The following is an 18,814-nucleotide window of genomic DNA, read 5'->3' as shown; positions in this document are numbered from 1 at the left end:
ATCACCCCCAATGTTTCCACTTGTGGAAGAATTTAGAACTGGGGGGGTGGTCACTGTTTCAAAATAAGGGCAGGAATTTTCAGCCACTTTCGCTGGTGGGATTTTCTGGTGCCCCCAACGGCAAACTCCCACCATGGGTTTCCCGGTGGCGACGGGAACATAAAATGGGAAACACTGTTGACTGTGGCGAGATCAGATGGGGCATTTCCACCCCAGCCGAGGCACAGGAAATCCTGCCCAAAGGGGTGGAACATTCAGACAGGCATGAGGAGAAATATTTTCTCCAAGAGGTTAGTGAGTCTCTGGAACTCAAAAGGCAATGGCAGCAGAGTCTTTGAACATTGTTGGGGCTGAGCCAGACAGATTTTTGATTGACAAGAGGGTGTAAGGTTATCAGGGGTAGGTGGGAATGTGGGGTTGAGGTTACAGTCACATCAGCCAGGATGTTATTGAATGGTGGGGCAGGTTTGAGGGGCTGAATGGCCTGTTCCTGCTCCTGATTTGATGTTTGTACGTGAGAAAAAGCTTCATTGGAGAGATATGCATGATGTGGATATGCCAGTGTTGGACTAGGGTGGGCACAGTAAGAAATCTCACAACACCAGGTTAAAATCCAACAGGTTTATTTGGAATCATGAGCTTTCGGAGTGCTGCTCCTTCATTAGGTGAGTTATGATGAAGGAGCAGTGCTCCGAGAGCTTGTGATTTCAAATAAACCTGTCAGACTTTAACCTGGTGTTGTGAAACTTCTTACAGAGAGATATGATTTAAGAAGGGTCTTAAAGGGAGAAAGATGGGTGTACATGTTAAGGAAAGGAACGAAAATTAGATGGCTTATGGGCACAGCCACCACAGATAGGGCAAAGGGAAAGGGAACCCAAAGGAAAGCTAGGGTAAAGGGGGCTCAGAGGGAAGGTTGGGTGAGGAGACTGTTATGTTTGGGATGGGGGAACATAGTCTGTGTAGCTGGAGAAGGTTATAGAGATGAAGAGCAGTGTTTAGAGCATAAAAGATTTAATCACAAGATGTAAATGTTTAATCTGAAGCACTAGGGAGCCAAAAGCCAATGTAATTCCAAGCACAGCGTGTGATTAATGAACTAACACCCACCCACAGTAAGCTCAATTGACATGCACACTACAACAATATGATGGAAGTGGCTCATGGTTCCGATCTGAATCTGCCCTGAAGAGGGAACACAGGAACACATGGAATGTGGGAATGCTGATTTAACTGCTCTACGCAGATAACTTTGATTTTCAAGCAAGATAAGGATGAGTTAACATCGCTGAGTTAAACGCTTAGAGCCCAAGAAGGCCAAGATAAAATTGAATTAATGTTTTTTAAAATTCTTTAATGTTTTAATGGAATGACCAGGGGTAGGCAATTTCTACCACTGCGGCAGTTCCAAATTATCACACAAAGTGAGGTGCAAGGTTGGGAGAAATGCTTTGAAACAAAAGGGGGCAGCATGATGGTACAGTGGTTAAAACTGCTGCCCCACAGTGCCAGGGACCCGGGTTCGATTCCTGGCTAGGATCACTGTCTGTGACCCAGAAGCCTCCGCACCTCTCAGCTAGAAGCTTGAGTCCCACCCCAGGAGTTGATGGCTGAGGAAGCTCATGTAACTCTAGAACTAGGTGGCACAGTGGTCAGCACAGCTGCCTCACAGCACCAGGGACCCAAGTTCAATTCCAGCCTCGGATCACTGTCTGTGTGGAGTCTGCACATTCTCCCCATGTCTGCATGGGTTTCCTCCGGGTGCTCCAGTTTCCTCCCACAGTCCAAAAATGTGCGGGTTAGGTTGATTGACCATGCTAAATTGCCCCTTATTGTCAGGGGGACTAGCAGTAGACATACGTGGTGTTATGGCAATAGACCCTGGGTGGGATTGTTGTTGGTACAGATTTGATGGGCCGATTGGCCTCCTTCTGCACTGTAGGGATTCTATGATTCAATGGTTCCAACCTTAGCATTGTAACGATTTTTAAGTGCTCTCTGAAATGGCCTAGCAAGCAAGTCAGTTGTATCAAACTACCGTGAAGTCTAAAAGTAATTAAACCAGATCAGTGAACAGTGACCTGGACATTGAAAATGACAACTGCAGACCCAGTCCTGTTGACCTTGGAAAGTCCTCCTTCTTAACATCCATTGGTCTGTGTCAAAGCTGGGAGAACTGACCTACAGGCTAAGCATGCAACAGCAAGACAAAGCCATACTCATGGACCCGCTACGCACTTAGTCAAGCAGTTCCAGCACAGACACAACACTAGCATCTACTCAGCAAAGTGGAAAATTGCCCAGGTATGTCTTGTACACAGAAAAAATAGAACAAATCCAACCTGACTTCATCAGTCTACTCTCAATCATCAGTAAAGTGGGTCATCAACAGTGTTATTAAGTGGCACTTGCTTAGCAAAATTCTGCTCACAGATGCCCAGTTTGGGTTCTGTCAGGGCCACTCAGCTCCTGACTTCATTGCAGCCTGGGTTCAAACTCTGGATCTGAATTCCAGAGATGGAGTGAGAATGACGGCTCCTTACATCAAGAAACCATCTGACGGAATACAGAATTGAGGAGCCTGAGCAAAACTGGAGTCAATGGGAATCAAGGGGAAAACGCTTCCCTGAATGGAATCATATCTAGCACAAAAGAGGATGGCTTGGTTATTGGAGGTCAATCATTTCAGCTCCAGAACATCACTGCAGGAGTTCCTCACGATAGTGTCCTAGGCCCAACTGTCTTCAACTGCTTCATCAATGGCCGTCATAAGGTCTGAAGTGGGGATGTTCACTGCACAATGTTTAGCTCTATTTGCTACTCCTCAGATACTGAAGCGGTTCATGTCCAAATGTAGGCTTGGGCTGACAAGTGGCAAGTAACATTCACCACACAAGTGCCAGGCAACAACCATCTCCAATAAGAGAGAATCAAACCATCAGACCTTTACAATCAATGGCACTGCCATCACTGAATCCCTGACTGTCAACATCCTGGGAGTTACCGTTGACCAGAAGCTGAACTGGACTAGGTCTATAAATACTGAGACTACAAGAGCAGGTCAAAGGCTAGGAATCCTGCTGTAATTAATTCATCTCCTGACAGTCTTGAAGCCTGTCAAATACAAGTGAGGAGAGCGATGGAATACTTTCCATTTGCCTGGATGACAATACTCAGGAATCCAGATACCATCCAGGAGAAAGCAGCCCACTTGATTGTTTCCCAATCCACCACCTTCAACATTCACGCCCTCCATCATCAATGCAAGTGGCAGCAGTGTGTAACATATATGAGATGCACGGAGATGCATGAAATGCATCTTCCAAACTTGCAACCTCTGCTGCCTAGAAGGACCAGGGCAACCGATATATGGAAACATCACCATCTTCAAGTTCCCCTCCAAGCCACACACTATTCTGACTTTTAAATATATCGCCATTCCTTCACTGCCTCTGGGTCAAAATTCTGGAATTCCCTCCCCCAGCAGCACTGTGGGTACACCTACACCACATAGACTACAGTAATTCAAGAAGGCAGCACACAACCTTCTCAAGGGCAATGAGGGATGGGCAATAAATGCGGATCCAGCCAGTGATGCTCATGTCCCATGAATGAATAAACAAAAGAAAAAAAAAGGCAATTAATTATTCAAGCCCACAGTCCACTTTTGACCCTGTCACAAACAGCTTAATGTTCTTGTACTGGATTAGAAATTCTTTACACAGTGCAGTCACTGAAAGGTAAGGCTTTTATGAACAGAACAAACTAGCTGAATTTGGGGTGCTCAGGGGGCAATGATTGACAGATTCTAGTCGATGGTTTGCAATCTATGATACTGTTATTAATTAATGTCAGTCCTCACATTTCTCCATGAATGTTGGATGTTTCACCACTGAGTGTGGATTGCCCCTAGGCTACTCCACAGTAACAACACGACATTGACAATGAGGGCACAAACAAACAGAAAACAGTTGATAAAGTTCTGAATATAACTGGCTGCTGCAATTCTCCCACAAACAACAACAAAATATTGCATTTCTATAGCAATACAGGAAATTTAATGCAGGAAAAGCACTTTAAGTTTATCAAGCTAAATTTGATACTGCACCAAAGAACGAGATGGGGTTGATTCAAAAGCAGTTCAGAGATAAAAGAGAGTGGGAGATGAAGCTATGTTTATGAAGGAAATTCGGATAGTTAGGATAGAGGCAGCAGAGCTTTAGATGAGCTAAGGTTATGAGAAACTCAGTTCCTCTCTTGGAATGAGCCTTGACAATCCCATGTTTGAGGTTCCATGCATGTCAGGGCATGTCTTGCATGCAATCCTTAAAACGTCACAGTGTCACCTTACAATTCCAGAATCAGGTGACTTGTGGCAGTCATCTTTTGGTTCAACAAACTTCATTTTTAAATAAGCAAAAAAAAGCTTGATTTACATTGTTCATTACATGTCAAGAACAAAAAGGGATATGGGACAGAAGCAGGTATATAGGACAAAATTTTCCCATCCTGCCCACCATGGGAATCATAGTCAGCGGGCCATGCAAATGTCTATTGACCTTGGATGGGATTTTCCAGTTTTGGGGCAAGTGCAACCAGAAAATCTGATTCATGGAGTTAGGTCGCATAACAACCAGACTGCAGAGCTAAATAGCTTTGATGTCGTGCATTTGCATTTGTTTGTCACTAGCTCAAATCGTTTATCCATGGGTTCTGGGATTACCTGATAACTCATGGTATGACAATATCAATTTGTAGCTTTCAGGAAAATCTATCTATTGTATCTAATCAGGCTGTGTTGAATGTTGCATATGAATGCAGGCTATTATTGTTGTTGCGAGCTCTTGGTCTCAGTGGAAAGGAAATATTGACTTTTCACAATGTCTTTGTACAATGCATCCCACAAAATTAAATACCCATCTGAACACACACGCTTTGACTATCAAAAAAACTTGAAACGGTTGCAGTTTGAAAGCAAATTTAAATCGGTAATTAAGAATTTAATTTATTCTATGCATTCATAGAAATGACCACAGTGGGCTCAGAGACAAGATAACACCAGATCATTTTGCCCTCGATTACACACCTGGCAAGACAGGCAAATACATTTTAATTGTGTCCCTGACAGCATTGAGCTGTCGTTCAGACCAATGAACTCCCCCATTCTGTTTGACAGAGAGTCCTTGACCCTGTTCCTTCAAATGCCCACATATCCACATATATTTGTGGGAGGTAGTGGAAGCAGATAGTGACTTTTAAGGGGCATCTTGACAAATACATGAATAGGATGGGAATAGAGGGATGTAGTCCCCAGAAGGGTAAAGGGTTTTAGCTCAGTCGGGCAGCATAGTCAGTCAAAGAAGTCAGTCAGTGCAGGCTTGGAGGGCTGAAGGGCCTGTTCCTGTGCTGTAATTTTCTTTATTCTTTGTTCTTTATCCAACATGGCACCACCAATGTTGCCCTGACTCCTCTCCTCCTCAGTAAGTCAATGATTAGCTGACAGCCGAACGTGATGTTTTCACATTGCCTTTGGCTCGGTCTGTAGCACTCAGCTCTCTGAGTCGAAAGGTTGGTGTATCAAGTCCTGCTCCAGGATCTAGTCTAGACTTTTCAGCGGAGTACGAAAGGCATTCTGCCTCATTTGGGAAATGCCGGGGGTGATTCTCTGACCTCGCAGTGGCATTAGTACATCGCGCTGGTCCTGGAGAATAGCCTGCAGGACTAAGAATCTATTTCATGCCCAGCCCCTTCCTAACGGCGCAAGCTGGATCACACCGAGAAAGGGCGCGAGTCTGATTAGCAAAATTAAAGTAGCATTTAAATGTGCCTGGCTCCCGACGTACAGAATTCACTGGCCTTCTGACGCAGAGCAATAACGGAGACCTGGTGTGGTGGTCACATCGGGTGGCTGTGAGGCCAATGAAGCTCCCAGGCAGTTGGGGACATGGCTGGGTGGTGCCCATCGGGCAGTGCCTACCTGGTGGGGTTCACCTGGCACATTGGCTGTGCCCAACGGGCACATGGGCAATGCCCGGCAGTGGCCACCGGATAGCTCACTGGTGCCAGTTGGGCACTGCCAGTAAGCCAGGGGCAGTGCTGAGTTGGTGAGGCCTGAATGAGGGCTATGTTGGGGTTATCTGACAGTGGTAGGGGGTATGACCATGTAAGGGTGGATCATGAAGGCAGTCTTGATGGGGGGACATGATAGAGGTCTTGATGATAGAGCATGTAGGGGGTCAGGCAGGGGGACCCAGCCGGAGGGCTCCGATGCCCCTATGCTGGTGACCTGTGTCGGGAAGCGGGTGGGGAAATTTGCGACTGATGAGTGGGAAGGGATCCCGATGTCCCTTGGAGGGTGTACAGAGGGTCTCCCAATACTTCCTGAGCTTGGGGTGCCCTTGCAAAACAGCACCCGAGTGCTCAGAAACTGGGATTACTGGTGTGTTTAGGCCTTTCCCCCCTCTCCCCTCAGTACCAACGCAAAACTTGTAACGATCTAAAATAGCGACTGAGTGTGGGGGGATTGCGATGCGGAGTGTACCTGAGAGACTGGCACGGGTCACCCCATTAGTCCCACCCTTATGACACTGCTCACTACCTTTCAGATGAGATTTAAAACTGTGACAGATTTTAAGATAGTCCACAGTACGATTTTGAAGATGTCGAGGGGTTCTGATCAATATTTATCACTCAAACACCAACCACCAAATCAGATAATCTCATTTTATGCTGCCTTGCACTCTTTTGGGTGAGACAATGAATAAAAGCCATATCCACCAACTTTTTACAAATTCATTTATGGGATGTGGACTGATTGAACTAGCATTTATTACCCATCCCTCAGAGTTTTAAAGTATCATCCACAAGGGTGCGGATTCAGAGTCACATGTAGGCCAGATCAGGTAAGCATGGCCAATTTCCTTCCCTAGAGAACATTAGTGAACCAGATGGGTTTTTCCGATGGTCACCATTAGACCTTTAATTCCAGATTTTCACTGGATTCAGATTTCACCCTCTGCCATGGTGGGATATGAATTCGGGTCCCCAGAGCATTACTCTGGGTCTCTGGATCACTAAGCCAGTGACAATATCACTACACCACTGACTCCCAATGTTTGAATGTTAGAGTACATGACACTATTTGAAGATAGACGGGAGACTTTCCAGTTTTGTTTCTGTCCTGCACAAACCCAACTTGTACCCATTGAAATAACAAATTAACTGGTCATTCAGCTTCTTTATTTTTCTGTGCTATCTGGTGTCGACAAATTAAATGTCATAATTGCCACGAGTAACCAGGCACTCATGTTGTTTCTCAGACAGCACAATGGAAAACTCAATCATATTAAGCAAATTAGAGGCAGCTGCTGAAAGACTTTTACTAAAATCAATCCAAAACACGTGTGTGGCCACCCTCAGAATGTCATGACACTTAATTGATTTATTAATATCACCATATTTATTAACATAAATCAATTTTGTAAACCAGATTTGATCACGCAACGATGACACAGTACACTTTCAGCAATGCTCCTTCCTCAACATCCTGCTTGCCTCAAACTAAACCATCATCCTTTGTGCTCAGTATGATTCCAACAAGGACAGAAGTTTCCCCTTTATTACCATTGAATCCAGTTTTGCTAGGGCTCCTTAATGCCACACTCAGTCAAATGCTGTCTTGATGTCAAGGACTGTCACTCCTACCTCATCTCTTGTGTCCATGTTTGACTTACTGATGAGCCAGTTGGTGTCCATAATTCCCGAGCCCATCACAAATGTAGTGGTGACTCAGGGATTTGGAACTAGATGGCTTTCCTGCCCTCCAAAGGCCACCCAGCAAACCTTGTTGGGAGGTGGGAGGTGGGGGGCGGGGGTTCCTTGTTACCACACTTTGGGTGGGATTTGCCCTCCATGGGAGGTGGGTGCGACATGGACCATGCAAAGATCCATTGACCTCGGGCAGGAATTTTCAGCCTTGGGTGAGCGCAACCAAATAATCCCACCCTCTGTCGGATTGAGAGATCCTGCATTCAGAAGCAGAAGGAAGGATGAAAGCCACCCCCTGCCCTAGGCTCAGACAAACCCCTGTCACATCACCCCATGACTTCACACCTCACAAGCCCCAACACTGTGAATCTAATCCCACTCTCACTCACCTTTGGTCTGGGATCCCACAATGCTCCGAGGCCTCTGGTGATTATATTGCTGCCAGCTGGCTACAACAGTGGGACAGAGGCTAGGAATACTGTGGCGCATAATTCACACCCTGATTCCCCAAAGCCTGTCCACCATGTACAAGGTGCAAGTCAGGAGTGTGATGGAATACTCCTTACTTGGCTGGATAGGTGCAACTCTAACAACACTCAAAAAGCTTGACACCATCCAGGACAAAGCAGCCTGCTTGATTGGCACCACATCTACTAACATCCACTCCCTCCACCTCTGATGCCCAGTAGCAGCAGTGTGTACTATCTACAAGATGCACTGCAGCAATTCACCAAAGATCCTTAGATAGCACCATGCAAACCCACGATCCCTCCCATCTGGAAGGACAAGGGCAGCAGATACATGGGAACAGCATCATCCGCAAGTTCCCCTTCAAGTCACTCACCGTCCTGACTTGGAAATATATCACAGTCACTGGGTTAAAATTTTGGAATTCCCTCCCTAACAGTTTTATGGGTCAACTCTCAGCAAATGTACTACAGCGATTCAACTCACCGCCACTTTCTCAAGGGCTACTAAGGACAGACAATAAATGCTGGCCAGCCAGTGACGCCCAGGTCCCACAAATGAATTTTTAAAAAAGCTGCTGCCACTCCCTCTGGCACTGATGGTGACAGGTGGTTGCCAGTCTCTGATTGGCCGGCAGTCTCAGTGGGTTGGACTTCCATCGCCAGGGACCTCAATCAAAGGGGAGGTCCATTGGTGGCCACTTAAGTGCCTGAAGGGCACGGGATTCCGTCAGGCCTTCCCATGGAATAGACAAAGGTTCCCAGCTGGATCCCTGATAGGTGGGTGAGACCCATGTTGACCCCACAAATCCAGTCCTATGTAAGGTGCACACACTGAGGTATTTAGCTACATGCATAGTCCTCCTTAAATTGGGTTCCTGCGGGGCTGTGCTGTGTTTGGTGCTGTGAAGTAACACACTCTTGCCATGGTTCACAACAACTGGAGTAGACTATATGGCCCCTCAATGCTCAACCATCCGCCATGAACATGACATTCCACCTCAGCTCCATTTTCCCTCCCGATTCCTATATCCATTGATTAAAGTGAGTGGCTTCAAGTCAAGTATAGAGACTCACATACTTAATCCAGCCTGAGAATCCCAAAATGGTCTTGAGGGAGAGTGCCATTGTTGGAAGTGTTAGATTTCAGATTAAATATTAAACTGTCTCTACCCCCTCAGGTGAACACAAAGGACATTTTAGCACCATTGATGAAGAGCAAGTGATTCAATCAATAAACATCCTAGAGCCTATAGCTCCTAAAACAGATTGCCTGTTCAATAATCTGTTGCTGCTTGTGGGAGATTGCTGTGTACAAACTAGCTGCTTTACCCTAATTTACAGCAACAATTTTCTTTCACAAGTATTCCATTAGCTATAGATTGCTTTGGGATGTCCTGAGCTTTTGAAAGATGCTCTGTAAACCAAAGTATTTCTTCCTTTGTTACAAGTTACCTGTTAGCATCAAATCATCTTGATCTGTTCACAAGATGTGAGTAACAATCAAGAAATTGTAAACTGTTTAAATCAAACCTTAATTTCTTCATATTTAAAAAAATAGACTTTTCTGGGCCAAAAACATGATTTGTACATTGGCTTAGTTCTGGAAATCTCCAACTGGAGTTACAGGACAAAGCTCAATCCTTATTCTTGCAGAATCTCATACCTATCATTGTGTGCACCAATTACAATCAATGAAACACAGGAACAACAGATGGTCTATCTCCCCAGCCATGACTTATCACAAAGAGAGAGCCATTGAAACTTGTTATACCTGTAGAGGCACTAATAGCCACCATCTATCTTAAGATGAAAATGGATTTTGACCAGACGCATGGCAAATTGTTGTTAACCTGAAACTGACTAATCAATGAGCAACAACACATGGCCTGAGCTCCTCTGGCCTTTGGAAGTTTTAATGTTACATTCCTGAAGTCCCATAGACAGTATCCTGTTAATATTCCAGCCTGTCAATACCAAAGCAGGGCTCCAGGCTGACAGCAAAGCCTGCCTCAAATCTAAGAGCTTCCTTGAAGGTTTGTTCTCTGGAGAATTCTTACCATCAGCTGTAGAGTGGACCAAGTCTCTGACATCTTGTTGCACCATCACCAAATTTGAGCTCGTTAATTTCTGCTCACTGTACCTGCCTGAACTTTAACTCTTATGTGTTGTCCTCACCAGACTCTGACATTCCAGATTCCGACAGTCATGTGAATTAATATTCCTGCATTTTGTTCCAAGTTATTCCTAGTTGCAAAACTATTTTCTTCCCTATTCTTTTCTTGTGTGTTTGTGTGTTTATATGTAGTTGTGCTCAGGGAGTTTAACAGGGTAAATATGTTGGGTCATGGGGATAGGACCTGGGTGAGACTGTTGTCAGTAATGGTTTGATGGACAAAATAGTCTCCTTCTGCACTGTAGGGATTCTATTCTATTCTATTCAATGATTACTATTCCCTGGGTTTGAATGTATGAATAAATAATAATTTTGATTTAACCTTAAGAGGGTTTGCTGTAAGCCATTTTAAAATTGACTTCATAAACAGATGGCTTGGTTAAACATGCCATAATCCATTTCAAAAATTAAACCATCTCTGTTGACGGACATGTGGTGAGAAAAATAAAGGAGCTCACTTGGCTTCTGTCCCCTATTTGTAACACCACTGTCATCCACAATGTGCTTGTATGGCAGAAGCATTTCCCTTTGTGGGGCAGTGTAGAACAAGAGGTCATAGATATAGAGCAGGAAGAGTTAAGTTCAAAACTGAATTGAGGAGAAACTACTTCTCTCAGAGCGCTGTGAATCTGTGGATCTCACTGCCCCAGAGTTCAACAGAGGCAGAATTAATCATCTGATTCAAGAAAGAAGTAGATATGTTTCTAATGAAAGCGGGATAAAAGGAGCAGGCAGGAAAGTGGAGCTGAGACCTGGATAAGATTAGCCATGATCATGTTAAATGGCAGAAAGGGCAAAATTGCCCACTATCACTCCTAATTCCTATGTTCTCTGGACAATAGGAATGTTAATCCTTTTGCTTCCTAATCCTGTTGAAAACCTGTTGGAGAATTGCATTGATGGTATTCTGACAAACAGAAGCAGCCTCACTCCTCAATCCTTTTCCAACAATCAGTTATATCATGGTGATTTGTACAGTAATTCCACTTAAACTGCTTTTACACAAATCCCTCAATACCTTTACCCAGATTATCTACCTTTCTTTATAGCTGCTAGTTTGATTAATTTGTGTTAGATAGGGCATCAAGGGTTAAGAAAGCAAGGTCGGTGCAAGGTGTTAAGATAAAGATCAGCCATGAATGGCAGAATAGGTTCAAGGGGTTGAATGTCCTCCTTCAGTTCCGAAGTTCCCAAGTTAAACTACATATGATGGCTGAGGATCACCATGGTTGCAAGAGAGACATACTGCTCTTTACAAACACGGTATGCAAAGGGAAACAGCAAAAAAATGAGGGGCCCTTTGTTCTTCTGTAAATCCACTGAGTATCTCTGATTATCTGAGGTCTGTCTTGAATATAGACACTAATTTTTATCTGCTCAGCAAATTACAATATGCCCAGCTTCCCTGTGAACAAGCAGAGATTATGGAGCAGCCATTAAAAACAGAAGTCGGTATCGTACTTACATCGTATCCGCTGTTGCGAATGCCCCGACGTGACCTCTCCCTCCTGACAAGAAGATCCATCTCTGTTCCTCCTGGACCTGGGCTGTTCAAAGATTGCCTGCTCCTATAAACAGCACTCTTCACCTGGGATTGCCTACATGGAGTCAAGATGTGTTCAAAACAGCATTATTAGAACCGTAGCAAACATTGGGTGGAGGATCATTGGCATTTGTAAGGATGGTATCACTTGGCAACTTGTTTCTGAATTTAGAAAGTTGAGTGAAATCATAAAATCATAGAATATGTACAGTGCAGAAGGAGGCCATTTAGCTCATTGAGCTGCACCAAGGACAATCTCACCCAGGCCCTATACCCATAAACCCACATATTAACCCTGCTAATCCCCTGATACTAAAGGCAAATTTACCTTGGCCGATCCACCTAAACCGCACATCTTTGGACTGTGGGAGGAAACCGGAGCATCGGGAAGAAACCACGCAGACATGGGGAGAATGTGCAGACTTTGCGCAGTGACCCAAGGCTGGAATTTAACCCAGGTTCCAAGCTCTGTGGGGCAGCAGTGCTAACCACTGAGCCACTGTATCGCCCTATGCAGTAAGGCATTTCCATTTGAAAGTGAGATCAAGAGACATGCTACTCAGAGAATTGGCACCACATAGTTGAAGCTGTTGTAACCCACTTCCTCGCTCTGCATTCTCTTTGAGTGTGTTTTTCATTCATTTGTGGGACATGATCGTCACTGGCTGGCCAGCATTTTTTGCCCATTCCCAGTTGCCCTGAGGACAGTTGACAGTCAGCCACATTGCTCTGGCTCTGGAGCCACATATGGGCCAGACTAGGCAAGGACGGCAGATTTCCTTCTCTAAAGGACATCAGTGAACCAGATGTTTTTTTTTCCGACAATCGACGATGGTTTCATGGTTATCGCTGGGCTTTTAATTCCAGATTTTTATCAAATTCAAATTTCACCATCTGCCATGGTGGGATTTGAACCCAGGTGCCCAGAGCATTAGCTGAGTTTTTGGCTTCATAATCTAGTGATAAAACCATTGCCTGACCTAGCTTTTGGGATATTGGAATAACTGAAGTTAATTTAAATTCTTTAGCTGGGTGACAGGAAGATAATGGGATGGTTTAACTAAGCTGAGGTACTTAGCACGACCAAACCATTTGATGGGGAGAATGGAGAGAAACTTGGCAGGCTTTCCCCTGCAGGCCCCAAACCCCACTGTGGGGGTTAGAGATCTGAGAAGGAACAGTCACTCACTGAGATTTTTCTGGGACAACCAATTAATTGCCAGAGGGAGACCTTCATCATCCAGTCAAGGAAGTTGAGATGGATATTTGGTGGTGATGGGGGGTGGGGGGGAGGCAGTGGGTGCTGGGGAAGTTGAGATGGATATTTGGTAGTGATGGGGGGGGTGAGGGGGAGGCAGTGGGTGCTGGGGAAGTTGAGATGGATATTTGGTAGTGATGGGGCTGGGGCGGGGGTTCCACTTCCACTCTGCATGTGATCGGTTGTCGGGGGGAGTGGGGCAGGGGATCACATTCAGTCTGGGTCGTTGGTCGGGGGGGGGGGGGGGGGGGGGGGGCAGTGGGTGGAGATAGGGGACAGTTATGTTGTGGGGGTGGGGCAATGTCTGTGGGGGCTATTGCTCCCGGGCTGCTTTATATGACTCGGGAGCGATGTGGCAGGAGGGCTTTTTCTTTTTTTTTAAAGTGCATGTGCAATTCAAGGCTCCAATTGGAGTTGCAGTGTTTTGGGCATGATAAGCCCCACCCACAGGCTTCTGCAGTGCGATTCAGAATCGCTGCTATTTTTTCAGGCAGTGTGTATACCGGGGCGCCTGAGAACAGGTTCATTAATCGAGTCCAAAACAATCCCAGATTCAGCACCTAGAATCAAAATGCTAAAAATTGGGCCCATAGCATCCCTACAGTGCAGAATAGGCCATCTGGCCCATTGAATCTGCACTGATTCACTGTCAGAGTATCTGACCCAGGTCCTGTACTCTGCCTTATCCCCATTACCCCAAACATTCCATATGGCTAATCCATCTAACCTACACATCTTTGGACTGTAGGAGTAAACCCACGGGGAGAATGTGCAAACTCCACACAGACAGTTACCCAAGGCTGGCACAGAACACGGGTCACTGAAGCTGTGAGGCAGCAGCGCTAACCACTGTGCCATCGTGCCACCCATCTTGAGAAGTGGAGAAGTTCAAGTTCCAATCCAGTGACCTGAGCAGAATAATGAAATGTTATGAAATGTTAACTCAAGTCTGTTCGCTTGATATAAAAGATCGCATAGTGCTATTTGAAGAGAAACAGGGGAGTTCTCTCCAGTGACCTCAGCCAATATTCACCCCTCAAAACACAGTGCAGAAATAAATTATCTGATAATTATCACATTGTTGTCTGTGAGAGCTTGCTGTGTGCAAATTAGGTGCCATGTTTTGTACATTACAACTGCGCTTATATGTCTGAAATACTTTATTGGCTGAAAAGCATTTTTGGATATCCTAAGATCATGAAAGTTGTGATAAAAATGCAGATTCTTCCTTTCTTCTATGTAATGCTTTTGCTGATGGGGTTACCTATGAAGAGATTGATATCTTTAAAATTGGACACAGCAATTTCCTATAAGCGTGTCAAACAGATGTAAGAATCACAGAATGATACAGCGCACAGGCAGCCTACTGTGCCTGCGCTGACCTTTCGATAAAGCTACTTAATGAGTCACTCCCTTTCTCCTTCCCCATAACAGTGAATCATTCTCCCCTCAAGTTTTATCCAAGTGCCTTACTTAGGTTATTCTTGAATCTGTTTTTACCACTCTTTTGGACATAAAAGGGTTAATGGGTTCAGATGATTGAACGTCTCAATGGATTATCCAGCCTCCCGAATGTTCATCAAGTGCCGCATTCTTCTTACCTGTTTCGCGACTCAGTGAACGTGGAGGACACCTGGGTTTCCATTTCCAAAACACGATTGATTTCTATCTGTCCCTTCTCATACATTTTCCTCTGTTTCTCCATCATTGGCTGGTTATTTTCCACCTCAGGGAAGTCGTAATAGCCTTTCCTCTTCGCTTTCAGGCGCAATTTGTTCCGATAGTGCTCAATATCAGATTTCTGTTTAAGGGCTTTATTTACCTGTTGGAGAGAGAAAGAATGAGAGCGAAAGAGACATGTGTGGTGTTTATTTGAAGTCATCAAGTTTTTTGTATATTCCCTGTGCTTATTGACTGCAGTAAAATGCAATCTGTGTGTGTGTGTGTGTGTTGTATAAAGCCTACACGTCGGCACAGTGGTTAGCACTGCTGTCTTACAGTGCTAGGGAACTGGGTTTGATTCCTAGCTTGGGTCACTGTCAGAGTGGAGTCTGCATGTTCTCCCCAGCCGGGATTTTACGATCTTGTTTAGGCGGGGCTCATAAAACTGCACCCAAAACCAATGGAAGATTCTGTTCTGCGAGCCTCATCCGCCCCAATTCCAGGGCAGGTCAGGCGGTAAAATTCCGGCCCCCGTATCCACGTGTGTTTCCTCCAGGTCCTCCGGTTTCCTCTCACAATTCCGAAAAATGTGCTGGTTAGGTGCATTGGCCATGTTAAATTCCCCCTCAGTGTACCCAAACAGGCGCCAGAGTGTGGTGACCGGGGGGATTTTCACAGTAACTCCATTGCAGTGTTAATGTAAGCCTACTTGTAACACTAATAAATACAGGACCAAATCATAGTGAGGAAATAACAATGTATTAGTGATGTATGGCATTAATAATGAGTAAATTGATCATCGGTTTCAGGGAGTAAGAGATGCAGTATGAAATGCAAAACTCATTGACTGATATACACTGTTCTGTTGTTTGCCTCACACAACCAACCTCCTGCCCTTAGCCTCTCTGCTGTATACTGAACTTATACAGTAATCATCCATTAGACTCACCTTAGGATGTTAAGCTTCGTAGTTACCTTCAGTTCCATTTTACTGACATGCTTACTCTCAATGCAATGTCAGTCAATCTCTCAGCCCATAAAGGTAATAATTTAAACTGGAAAGTCTCATTCATACAGATATTAAATTGTTAGAGAATTTTTAAAAATTAAATTTAAAAAACTTACTTTTTTTTGCTGTCTTTTTTTCTCTCTCTCAACCCAATCTTTTCTCTCTCTCTTATTTCTTCAAACGTGATTTGACTCTAGTTCACGGATTTTGTTTTCTCCCTCACTCTCCCGTTTCTATCTTAATCCGTTCAGAGACTGAGGGGAGACCTGATAGAGGTCTACAAAATTATGGAGGTATTGACAGGGTGGACAGTCAGAGGCTTTTTCCCAGGGTGGAAGTGTCAATTACAAGGGGCCACACTTTCAAAGTGAGAGGGGGAAAGGTTAAAGGAGATGCGCGGGGTAAGTTTTTCATACAGAGTGGTCGGTGCCTGGAACGCGCTGCCAGAGGAGGTGGTGAAAGCAGGCATTTTAGCAACATTTAAGAAGCATCTGGATGGATACATGAATAGGGACAGAATAAAGGGATACGATCTGAATAAGGGCAAAAGACTTTTTTTGTTTAGTTCGGGCATCATGGTTAGCATGGGCTTGGAGGGCTGAAGGGCCTGTTCCTGTGCTATACTTTTCTTTGTTCATTGTTCTTAAATCTCATTGGTTAAGAAGGTAGAATGTTGTTTATTGAGCTCTCAGCTGCCCCAAAAGTTCTTACAGAGCAAATTATATTCCAGTATTGGAGTGCATGAAAAATTCTAACTACTGAGCACATGGTGAAATTCCTGCAGTGTTCGCCTTCCTACACACATAGCAACATGTTACAGCATGAGGCTATAGACTAGAAACCAAATTTCAGTGTTGACCAACATTCATATTAAGTCTTCCAAGAGTTGAACGTTGCTAAGATTGTTCATCAGGGACATGGAGACCAAATCGGAGCAGGTTTATTTCTGATCTGTGGCTCAGTGAGTTCAGTCGGAGGGTCGCGAGCTCAAGTCACATGATCCAGGATGATGCTACCTCACTAAGTGGATGGAGCAGGTGTCTTTGCCACTTCCAAGTTAAAATTGTAATCAGCCAGGTTAGAAAGGGTGAAATCGCTAACTTTTCCCCCTCAACCTCCTTCAACCTGCTTGCCAGGTGGGTTGATAGGGAGGGAGGAGGAGCTCTTAACAAAGAGTTAACTCATACCTCGCTGGCCTGTGTTGGCTTCTGGTCTGTCAATATTTCGATTTAAAAATTCTCACCCTTGTTTTTAATTTTCTCCATGGCCCCACCCTCGCTTATCTCTGCAATCTCCTCCAGCCTCACAATCCTCTGAGGTATCTGCATTCCTCCAGTCTTGCTTTCCGAAGCATCCCGCATTTTAATCATTCCATTAGTAGCTTTTCCTTCACCTGTCCAAGCCCAAAGCTTTGGAAGTCCTCCCCATACCCTCCACTTTGTTACCACACATTCTTCATTTGAGACGCTACTTAAAACCTATCTTTATGACCAAGCTTCTGACTGTTGGTCTAATTTTGACTTGTAGGGCAGGATTTTACGGCCTCGCTTACCTCCAAACTGTAAAATCCCGCCCAAAGTCAACAGACCTTCCCCTGCTCTGCCCCTCGCCCGCTCCAATTCCCGTGGTGGGCACGGTGGTAAAATTCCAACCATATGGTTTGATGTCCAATTATAATTCACAATGCTCCTTTGTAGCGTCTTGGGATGTTCTAACACATTAAAGGTGTTATATAAGTGTAAGTTATTGTTGTCATCATGATTAAATAGGCAAACACAATCATTTCCTCAAGGATCCACAAGCAACAAATCAACAAAAGGCCTTCACTGTCGGTGGTCGTGGGCCATGATAAATATTGGCCAGAGCATTGGGGTCAATCCATCCAACTTCTTCCAAATGACCACTACAAAATCTTCCAAATTCAACTCCATCATCAGAACAGTCAGGCAGGGCTCTTACGTACTGCACCTCCAACACTGCAACACTGCCACAGTACAGTCCTGGGAGTGTCACGACTCAGATAATGGCGTTATCTGAAGTGGAGGCCTTGAATCCTAGAGAGAACAGCCAACAGAACCAAAGGTGGTACTGTACTGTGTGAATGTTTGTGCCACAAAGCAAGGCAACAAACTAAAAAAAAGTTCATGGGAAGTGAACATCACTGGCAAGTTTGGCATTTATTATCCATCTCTAATTTCCCTTGAGAAGATGGTAGCGAGCCACCTTCTTGAACTACGGCAGTCCATCATTGAACTTTTGATACAGCTGAGTGGCTTACTGGGCCATTTCCGGGGCAGTTGAGTTAACCATATTGCCATGGGTCTGGAGTCACATGGAGACAAACTCTGTTAAGGACAACAGATTTCCTTCCCAAAAGGACACTACAACAATTTGGTAGTCACCATTGCTGAGACTAGCTGTAGTATTCCAGATCAGTCCACAACATAACCACTTCTATACCTAATCCGCAACTGTTGCAGCTGTTAGAAATACAAAGCATAAAAATTGGGCTTCTTTCCTCTTGGAGCTTGAAATTTACACACAATTGATGGATCTCATGCATCCCGGACATTCTCTCTTCCATCTTCTTCTGTTGGGAAAAGGATACAAAAGTCTGAGAACATGTACCAACCTACACAAGAACAGCTTCTTCCCTGCTGCAATCAGAATGGGTCTACCATATATTAAGTTGATCTTTCTCTACACCCTATCTGTGACTGTAACACTGTATTCTGCACCCTATCCTTTCCTTATCCTCTATGTACTCTATGAACAGAATGCTTTGTCTGTATAACACAAAGAAGCAATACTTTTCATTGTATCCCAATAGATGTGACAGTAATAAATCAAACCAAATCAAATTTGATAGGTTGAGGGAGCTAGCTGCTATGTTGAGGGAGCTAGGTCTTTTCTCTCTGGAGGGACGAAGGTT

General features: G+C 44.6%; 1 protein-coding gene across 1 annotated transcript in view; it reads right to left on the bottom strand.

The window, feature by feature from the left end:
- The window catches only part of kiaa1549la (KIAA1549-like a), a 284,087-nt gene that overhangs the window by 25,483 nt on the left and 239,790 nt on the right, over positions 1-18,814 (bottom strand). Inside the window, exons 15-16 of the mRNA XM_080191561.1 lie at positions 14,813-15,033; positions 11,876-12,008 (exon numbers count right to left, since the gene is read on the bottom strand). Coding sequence (XP_080047687.1) covers positions 11,876-12,008; positions 14,813-15,033 — 354 coding nt within the window. The remainder of the gene's footprint in view (positions 1-11,875; positions 12,009-14,812; positions 15,034-18,814) is intronic.

Source organism: Carcharhinus amblyrhynchos, chromosome 6 (genome assembly GCF_965287045.1).
Source record: "Carcharhinus amblyrhynchos chromosome 6, sCarAmb.v2.hapA, whole genome shotgun sequence".
Lineage (NCBI taxonomy): Eukaryota > Metazoa > Chordata > Chondrichthyes > Carcharhiniformes > Carcharhinidae > Carcharhinus > Carcharhinus amblyrhynchos.
This window is presented reverse-complemented; position numbering and strand designations above follow the sequence as displayed.